Source organism: Zerene cesonia, chromosome 16, assembly GCF_012273895.1.
Source record: "Zerene cesonia ecotype Mississippi chromosome 16, Zerene_cesonia_1.1, whole genome shotgun sequence".
In the NCBI taxonomy this organism is placed as follows: Eukaryota; Metazoa; Arthropoda; class Insecta; order Lepidoptera; family Pieridae; genus Zerene; species Zerene cesonia.
This window is the reverse complement of record NC_052117.1, coordinates 6,881,137-6,891,413: the sequence shown is the minus strand read 5'-3', so window position 1 is coordinate 6,891,413 and position 10,277 is coordinate 6,881,137. Positions and strand designations below refer to the sequence as shown.

General features: G+C 32.9%; 2 protein-coding genes across 2 annotated transcripts in view; one reads left to right on the top strand and one right to left on the bottom strand.

The window, feature by feature from the left end:
* LOC119833069 (forkhead box protein N3-like) overlaps nucleotides 1-1,367 on the bottom strand; it is a 16,474-nt gene extending 15,107 nt beyond the window's left edge. Inside the window, exon 1 of the mRNA XM_038356942.1 lies at nucleotides 1,229-1,367. The gene's annotated coding sequence lies outside the window, so the exon portion shown is untranslated. The remainder of the gene's footprint in view (nucleotides 1-1,228) is intronic.
* Nucleotides 1,368-2,108: 741 nt separating this feature from the next.
* LOC119832745 (hypoxia up-regulated protein 1) lies at nucleotides 2,109-9,895 on the top strand. Its single transcript, XM_038356472.1, has 9 exons — nucleotides 2,109-2,278; nucleotides 2,376-2,692; nucleotides 3,067-3,209; nucleotides 4,841-5,001; nucleotides 5,163-5,317; nucleotides 5,449-5,659; nucleotides 6,762-6,994; nucleotides 7,396-7,507; nucleotides 7,724-9,895. The coding sequence occupies exons 1-9, from the start codon at nucleotides 2,264-2,266 to the stop codon at nucleotides 9,119-9,121; spliced, it is 2,745 nt and encodes a 914-aa protein (XP_038212400.1). The 5' UTR covers nucleotides 2,109-2,263; the 3' UTR covers nucleotides 9,122-9,895.
* The last annotated feature ends 382 nt before the right edge of the window (nucleotides 9,896-10,277 follow it).

Sequence of the window (10,277 nt, the reverse complement as noted above, 5' to 3'; positions counted from 1 at the left end):
AAGTGGGAGAAAAACGGGTGTGAGTTACATACATACAAACATACAAGTGAAGCTAATAAAAGCGTGTTAAAAATCAATTTACTCCACACTTACAGGAAGCTCATGGACTCTCTAGATTGTGTAATAACATACAATTTTAACTATATTGGAATACTTACATTATGAAAGAAATCACACTACGCAGAACAGTTATCTTTTTATATTATGGTCTATTGCCTTGAAAAAAATCTTTTATCAGATTAGGAAAACATAGAGATGCTTATTCCCAATACTACTAGCAGCTCAAATTAACTTTACCTCTGCGAGATTACAAAAATATAATTAGTAAAATTTAAACTAGAGCATGACACCACACTCAATTTATTTTTAGGTTTCCAATAGGAAGTGTTAAACAGAATGTAGGTCATGTTAAGGTCTCCACTGTCAACAAAATTACCATAGACTTTCTTTGAATTCTCTAGATTGTGATAATTTCACTCTTAATTTATGCAATATCATGGTCTTCAAGGTTGATAAATGCAACTGAAAAAAACTACTTTAATACTCACAAGGATTTCTCAATTTGTTCAAAGTCTATACAAGAAAATATTTTAGATAATTGTTTGTTCGATTTTAATGTTATGGCTAATCAAAATACCTAGCAACGTACGTAACGCGAAAATAGCGACGCGTGGACGATAATGTGATGTAACAACGATTACCATGTGTTTTTGTGTTCATTGGGTCAGTGGTGGCGTCAACAACGTGTTGCTAGGAAACTAAGGGTTTCGGAAATACGGAATACTGACTGCGGCCGCGTGCGTCGCAACTAGCCTCTACGTGGAACCTCCGCGTGCCCTCGCCGTATGCACGTGCTGACACGCATTTCTAAGGGCCATTACATAACTGCAGGGACACCGAACGTCCCCGAACATGCCGTAGACATTACAAATAAGATGCGAATACGACTCGTTCCATTTTTAGAAAGAGCGAATCCGACAGCGTCTGTATGATACTCGTGCGTCCCGTCACATTTTTAGAACCGTATGTAAACGATACTGTACACCCCACGCTGTTTTGAACACGCGCAACGTGATATTCAATCAATGCTGATCAAGGAACAAAATCAAAAATGCGTATGTAAATGTTAATGCGTCGTCTTCATCTATCCATTTATTTTTGAATTGCACAACAGAAAAAGTTTATGAAAATACTTCGCAATAACAGTTACTCTATGTTATTAACTTACCTTTGTATGTTTATCGCACTAATTAAAATTTAATAACAATAAACAGCATAACGCTGTCTCCGTTGTTAAAATCAACACTCAACAAACACCTCAACACCCAATCAATGCATAAACTAAAGAGTAACCTACATAAATAAACATATGATTTTGATATTGGCAAAATTGTTTATGGTAGATAGAAACGTCAAATATGTGTATATAAGGTCAAATGTACAGAATCTTCTAAGTACCGAATATATATGAGTAATAAATTTTTATTTATATAAATAAAAAATTTTAACTAGATTCAGAAAGTAATTTAATAACAAGATATCGATTTAATGTTCGTGTATATAAAATGGTAGACCGCGACACTTTTGCAGCTTGAATCGAAAATGTGTTTGAGGTTGACATAAATTAAGTACAAAACCAAATGACCCATTTGGAATATTATAATATTTAACATGTTTAATGTTTTTTTTTAGGTTCTTTTAAACTTTTATGGCACACTTTTGAATCATTTATTATGTTTCGTCTATGTGTATACGTACGCAATTTAAATATTTTGTTTTTAACTACTTTCCCTCGCTAAAAATAATCTTATAGGTACATTATGTAGAATTAATAAGTAAACATGTTCTTTCAAATTTTAAATACCTATTAGATAAATTTACAAGCACATACAGCATTGTCTTAAAAATTTCAATATTCAATAAAATATTCTTAAATGCTAAAATGTGCGTGTGATTTTTTCAATAGAATTAAATATTAATCTCCTTTTTAGTTTTTTGCATACCAAGTGTTTTGAATAATTTCATTTATTCAAAATAGGTAATTATATTTTTGGAAAATAAATTATTGTACCTAGCAACATCGATTTCTATTGACTTGTGAATCTAAGTAACCAAAAAGAAGAAAACACGTTAAAATTGACGTGGACGATAGTAGCTGGTTCATACAGAAAACTCAATAATGTACGCGAATTTCTAATAATTGTACTATCGAGGAAGAATAAATCAGTTGAAATACGTTTCTTTATGTGATTAAGAAATAAAGATGGCTTTATATTTCGTAAGTTCATAGTTTTAATAAATCATTAGCGCGTATTGACAATCGGTAATGTTCGCTGTTTTCAGTCAGTTTTCATATATTTTTCCACTTTTTACAGAAAATGTATGGTGTGGTGTGTTCGGTGTTATTATCTTTATTATTAAGTCAAAATGCGGACGCAGCCGCGGTTATATCCATTGATTTTGGATCGGAATGGATGAAGATAGGAATTGTTTCGCCGGGAGTACCTATGGAAATAGTGCTCAATAAAGAATCAAAACGGAAAACACCAGCTGTTGTTGCGTTTAGAGATGGTGTCAGAACGTTCGGTGAAGATGCGGTAACCGTTGGAGTACGATTCCCGAAGAATTCCTATAAATGTTTGCTCGACCTATTAGGCAAACCATTTGACCATCCATTAGTGAAAGCCTACAGGTACGAATCAAATAAGTACCGTTACTTTGACGCGTTTTAATTTTGGCGGCTTTGTGTGATACAATGTGATTGCGTTTTGCTCATTAATAGGCATTATTGGAACTTTTGTCATTGACAATGACTTGACAAATATCTTTCAATAACATATTACAATTAATTTTATTTCAAATTAAACCTAAAAAATATTTATGATATTTGAAATAGAAAAAACGGCATGGAAACAATAGATTTATCTGATTATATATTTATAATTACACTAATGATATGAATATGTAAATGATAATCAATAAAAATAAAATATTCGTAAGTTCAGAATATTTATAGATTACTCTGACAAAATAATAATTGTCTAATTGCTGTTTTTCATCATTTAGAGAGCGCTTCCCATACTACGAGATTGTGGAGTCAAAACGGGGTACACCAGAGTTCATTCATGATGAGAATACAAGGTTTTCACCTGAAGAGCTGGTGGCTCAGTTACTTGGAAAAGCTAAGGATTTTGCTGAAATCAGTCATGGTATGTTGAAAAATAAAGTACTTTTGGTTTTTGTCATTCATGTACTGTACTGTAAAATGCAATCAATACAAATGGTAAATTTTCGTAGTGAGATACATATAGGACCTGAGTTTCTTAATTTGAACAGTTGCTTCAATATTAAAGGTTTCTTAAATAGTGTCATAAGACTTCTTTAATATAAAATTATCTTTTTGTTTGGTTTGTTGTAAACTATACTATGTAGTACTGGTTAGTTTTGTAATGAAATGGCAGAAAATGTATTATTACAGGTATTAGGTATAATTTCTGATAAATCTACTGATTTTTATGTAGCAAGTATTTTTATTTTTATTTTTGAGCGTTTAGTTTAAAGATGTAGAAAATGTGTCATGATGCTTATTAACGAAGTTTTGTTACACAAGTGTAAAATATATTTAAGGTTCTAATAATGTGAATACATTTTTAATAAGTTAGTTTTAATAGCAAAGTTCTTATTTGTAAGTAAAATATATTGATTTTCATTTTATTCAAATTTATTGATTATATATTATCTACTTGATTAAGATTTAAAGCTTAACAAGCCAATCCATAAAACAACTCATTTTGAATATTTTTTTATTTTTGTTTGCAAGAAAAGCTAAAAGAATTTGAACCCTTTTTTGAGATTATAAGTTGTTCTTATTATCTCAGGTGAGTTTTATTTAAAAACAAATTCATATATAAATATTAATGGCCATTATTAACCATATTCAGATTCCTTTTTTTTTGCTAAAAGTAACAACTGAGTTATATTGGACTATGTTTAATTCAAAGTATTTAACTACATGGTATGGTACTTCTCTCACATTTTATTTGAAAATATTTTTGACTTTGAGGTGGTGGATTGCTGGATGGTGAGTTGGTTGAAAATATTGAAAAATAAAGTTTTCTTCTACACCTTAGAAACACTTACAATAAGAATATAAAAAATAACTATCAATCTACAGCTAAACTATCAATCTACAACTAAAAGCAGTAACTTAATTTCAAAAATTAAAAGCGAATAACTGTTGTCTTACTATAATCCGTAATCAATTTAAATCACAATTGTAAGTTAAATCACAAAGTATATATTCTCTCCGTACAACAAAAAACTCTTTATAATAAAACATGGTTAATATAAAATAATAATTGGAAGTGTTAGATAATTCAAGGTTAAATTGGATTTGTAAACAGCCATATTAAACATTGCAATGATTACTTATTTAATGGTGTTCCGCATTGATAGGAAATTTCACAGTTTTCTTTACTTTTTATTGTATCATTCAAGTATTTGTTATTAATTTTCCGCACGCGTAGTCAAATGTAAAGACTGTATCGGAGTTATACTTGCATAGTTTGTGTTCCTCAGGGATTTCTGTTTTGGTCTTATGTTCTTTGCCAGGTTTCAAACTATTGTAACTTGTACCAGATTTAATCCAAATAATTTCAGTATCTACAAAATCATCATCATCATTAGCCCATATATGTTCCAACTGCTGGGACACAGGCCTCCCATGAGGGTTTAGGCCATAATCTATCAATTTCGAAGTCCGAGGTCCTCACCACTGAGCCACCGCTGCTCTTCTATCTTCTTCTATCTACAAAATGGTTTAATTTAAATAAATTTGCAGGACAACCGATTTCTGAGTGTGTTATAACAATACCTGGTTACTTTAACCAAGCTGAGCGCAGAGCTATGAAGGAAGCTGCCACATTAGCTGGCTTGAATGTGCTGCAATTGATCAATGATTACACAGCTATCGCTATAAATTATGGAATTTTCCGGAGAAAGGTCAGAATGTGTTTCAAGTCCCAAATACATAAGGAATTAAACACTTAATTTTTTTTTATTTCTTTCTAATAAACTTTTGTTTAATCTGAACTTATTATTAACTTTTATTGTTCCATTAAAATAGAAATAATTGTGATTATGTGCATTTTAAATTATTTTAGGAAATTAATGAAACAGCATGGCATACACTTTTCTTTGACATGGGAGCGGCCTCAACGAAGGCAGCTCTAGTTGAGTACAAAACTGTGAAGACAAAGGAGAAGGGCTATGTTGAAACTGTGCCGCAGTTGCAAGTTATTGGTGTTGGTTTTGATAGGTATTTAGCTTAGCTTATGGTTTTTAATTTTATCCAGTTTGTAATTATTTATTTCATCAATACTATTTAAATAAATAAATAAACGAAATGAAACAAATTTTGAGTAAATTATGTTAATTTATTAATTACAGAACTCTAGGTGGTTCGGAAATGACATTGCGTCTTCGGGAGCACCTCATCAAATCGTGGGAGGCTAACGGTGGTGGTGATGTAAGGGCTTCGCCCCGAGCCATGGAGAAGCTTTTGCGTGAAGCAGAACGTTTGAAGATTGTTCTCTCAGCTAATTCAGAACACTATGCGCAGATTGAGAGCTTATTGGACGATAAGGACTTCAAGTTATTGGTATGGTGTCTTTGTTATTTTTTTGTGCTTTTTCTTTAGGTTCGCATTGGATAAAGATTGGTGTGTAGCTTAATCTTCCCTTTGTCTATTATTCAACTAGTAGGATTGAAGTATCAAAGTCGACAAATTGTTTTTATACTAGGTTTTGGCAGAGGCTCTGCTCACGATGGGTTCTTTGTAATCGCGTGCTAAGCCATTTTAATTAACATACTAAATAACTTATTACATATATTGCTTCTGTGTTTATCACCGGAGTCCTAAATGGGCAGAATAATTTAAGAAGACATGATAAAATTTCATCCGTCTCGCCGCATTTAATATTTATATTCTCAACGGCAAATATGCCTTTCCGGGGAAATTTATCACAAATATTCAATTTTTTATTAGAATAAAGATTACTGTCGTTTAAAATAGACAAATCTTATAAATAAACGATAACTGAAGTGTTTTACATAATTACAATTCAAATGAATTCGTTTGTTATACAATTTGATATGCATTTCTTCGAATGTGTTGTTTGGTTGTGATTTCTTGGACATTTCCATTGTATAGTATTCTAAATATCTAGATTTTTCTTTGAAGACATTTGTTGAATAAACCAAATAATTGCTTTTATTATCATTTATTATATATTTCTGTTTGGGTACCTTTTATATACTACTAGCTGCACGCCCCGGCTCCGCCCCGGTAGTCATTTGTCGTAATTGAATAATATAAACTGCACATGTGTAAATTTCATTCAAATCCGTTAAGTAGTTTAGGAGTCCATAATGGATAAACAACATGACACGTATTTTAAATATATTATAGATAGTGTGAAGTCACGTTTCCCCTAGTGGGGTATAGGACAGATGATATACATCTGTTTCACTGATAATTTTCTTTCTGGACAATTAGGTGATAAGCCTTCTATGTCCTGACAGACTGAGACTTTTTACTTTATTACAAGCCTCACTATGTATCAATTAAAATAATATCTAATCTATGTATCAAATAAATTACAACCAAATACCAATGTTTACAAAAACTATGGATTTTTGCAATGCACACCATATTAAATCTTTAGTAGAAGATATAAATAATTACCCCTTTGTTCTTTCAGGTGACCCGTGCAGACCTAGAAGCTCTATGTACCGACTTGTGGGAAAGAGTATCTAACGTCATCCAACGAGCGATTTCCTCAGCGGGTGGTTCTGGGGCTGGTGCTAAAGTGATCGTGGCCGGTGGAGGGTCCAGAGTACCCGCTGTGCTAGAGGCGTTACGTAAGGCCGCTGGTGTGGAGCCGCATAAGTCTATCAATGCTGATGAGGCTGCTACTATGGGGGCTGTCTATAGGTGAGTTGTCTGTTGATTGGTCTGAGGAAAATTTAATATTTTTGTATGTTGTAGTGGGTTTTGCCTGATGCAAATTATGTTGATATGCCCAATAGTGAATGGATCCTGTAGTTTTAGAAGTAAGTTTTTCCATTTCCTCGCACTTTAGTCATGGAATTTATGATAAAATTAAAAAAAATACATCCCCGGACAATTTTTATGAGGTTTCAGGCAACCATAGAAAAATACGATATGTTCTTTAAATATGATGTTGTTTCAATGTATTATTTTATTTTCAATTGTGAATAATTTTTCTTTTTTTGTCATTTTTTGAATATGTCTTAATGAAATGTTAAGTTAAATTAAAATAATTTAAAAAGGCAGAAACAGTAATTCAAATAATTAATTTTTCATTTATTCAGGGCTGCAGCTCTAGCTACAGGTTATAAAGTGGCAGCTCTAAATGTGCGCGATGCTGTATTGCTGCCCGTTCAAGTTGTGTTCACCAGAAATGTTGATGGGAATGATAAATTGGTGAGTAATTTATTGGTTAAATCTGTTATTCGAAACATAGATGATTGTTCGATAGTAATATTATATGGTTTTACTTGATTTCAGGACGAGGTAAAAATTTTTTATACACTTAATCTGGTGAATTGTAGTTTTGAATGTGTTTTAAAATTGGTAGTTGGTTGTGTTTAATTTTGCTTGCTTTGCTTCTAAAAAGTTTTTTTTTTATTATGCTTACAGATCAGGAGGACACTGTTCGGACCCATGAATCCTTATCCCCAAAAGAAAGTTATCACTTTCAACAAACACACAGACGACTTCAGCTTCAATGTAAACTATGCGGAATTAGATCACATTCCTTCCAATGAACTCAATTACATTGGCCCTCTGAATCTCTCACAAGTCGTCTTAAATGGAGTCAATGACGCATTGAATAAAAACACAGGAGAAAATGTTGAAAGTAAAGGCATTAAAGCACACTTCAATATGGACGACTCTGGTCTTCTGAACTTAGTGAATGTTGAATTCGTAGCTGAAAAAACAGTGACGGAGGATGAAGACAAGGATAGCACGCTCTCAAAGATCGGAAGCACTATAAGCAAGCTTTTCGGTTCAGACTCAGAACTGCCAGACAAACCAGAACTTAAGCCCGAGGAACAATCGCAAGGAGCTGAGAAAAATGAAACAACAAAGGCCAATGAAACAAGCACCGAGAAACAAAACGCTACCGAACCAGAAAGCAAACCGAAACCAAAAATAGTTGTGTTGAAGGAACCCATCAAGACTGAGGAGCAAATACTTAACTTGCAACCGCTGACCGCAGAACAATTCAAAGAGTCTAAGACGAAGATTATTGATTTACACAACATTGATAGGAAGCGCATTGAACGAGAAACGGCACTCAATAACTTGGAAGCGTTCGTAGTTGATGCACAAATGAAGGTCGATATGGAGGAGTACGCGGAATGCGGAACTCCAGAGCAAATTGAAGAAATCAAAAAACTGTGCAGCGAAGTATCTGAATGGCTTTACGATGACGGCTACGATGCTCAAACGGAAATGTTCGAAGAGAAACTAAACAATATCAAGGAAAAGACCAATTCAATATTCTACAAACACTGGGAGCATAAAGAAAGACCTGACGCAATCGCGGCTATACGTAGCATGCTCAACAATTCCCACGAATTCTTAAAAATGGCAAAGAATTACACTAAAGAAGCTAATGCAGAAAGAGATGTGTTTACTGAAGTGGAAATTACCGTCCTGGAAAAGAAAATCGAGGAAACTGAAACCTGGTTGAGCAAATCTATCAAGGAACAAGACGCGCTGAAGAAAAATGATGATATCAAACTGACAGTTGAAAGCATAAGGGAGAAGATAACGAATTTAGACCGCGAAGTCAAATATTTACTTAACAAATTGAAGATTTGGCGGCCAAAGAAGGTCAAGAAGGAAGAAAATAAAACGGAAACTGTGACAGATTCCGAGAAAACTGAAAACACAGAAAATCAGGAAGAAAAACCGGTTGAACCTGATACAGAACCGGTTGCACAAGAACCAGAAAAGTCTACTGAAAAAGAGGCCGAGACAACAGAAATACCGCAATTAGATAATAATAGTGAACATTCCGAGTTATAATGTTGTGGAGTAATTTAATTTATTTAGTGTAATTTATTTTCTACGTGATAGGGCGTTCGTTTTTTGTATCGTAGTCGAAGCACAAGGGTTTTTCTACGTTGTGTTTGTCATTGTTAAAGTGCTGTTTGTTATAACATGTTGATAGATGATGATGCAGATGTTGGGATAAAAAGAAGTGAAGAAGTCATCTTAGCAAATTGTTTTTGGCGACAATCAGTTTATAGGTTTAACGTATTAACTGTTGCACGAATTTCGATACCTAGATTTTTTAGTGTATATTTTTGATCATAATGTCGTGTTGGTTTATCGGTATTCTATAAGTACTAATAGAGTACAAAAAACGAACACGCCCAATGTAGCCGAAGCTTAATTCTCAACTTTACTGCTGCTTCACTTATTTATTAAACCATTCTTGTACCAATATATCGAGACATTTCACATTCGGACTGAATTTAATACATTATTTGCGTTTATCTGTATTTTTTATTTTTCTATGGTTGTTGAATGGAATGAATAATATGACCCCAATGAATTTTTCAATATTGTATATTTACTTGTGAATGTAACCGATTGTCTACTTATATAAGAGGTCGTATTAAATCTTTCTTTAATATTCGGAGCTAGTAAAGGGAGATTTCCTAGAATTCTCGCAAATGATTCAGGATATAATTAAATGACGTGATCCAACGGTCTGTGAACTTTCAGTGTATTATGTAAGTGAGATTTATGAAGTACCCAGTCGCAAAGAAATTATAAATAAATTATTGGAAATTATTTGTTGATTTATTTTATTGTATACTAACGGTTCGCCCCAGCTTCGCCTGTGGTCCATATACAAATTGTAGCATTTACACAAATACACAAAACAAACGTACATATCCAGTAGTTTCTGAGATTAGCGCATTCAAATAAACTCTTCAGGTTTATATTATTAGTGTGCTTAGATATATATCGTAAGAATTTGTAACGGTAAGATTTTAAGGTATTTTTTATATGGAGAAAAGAATGACTGTTAGTGAAGATTATAAATAAGATTATTTTAATGAGTCTCTTTGGCACACACACCAATAGTGCTAGGCTGTATAGTCCAAGAAAATGGGTAGGGTAAATGCGAATTTGAGATTAAAACTTGAATTTTTGATATAATTTACTTTGA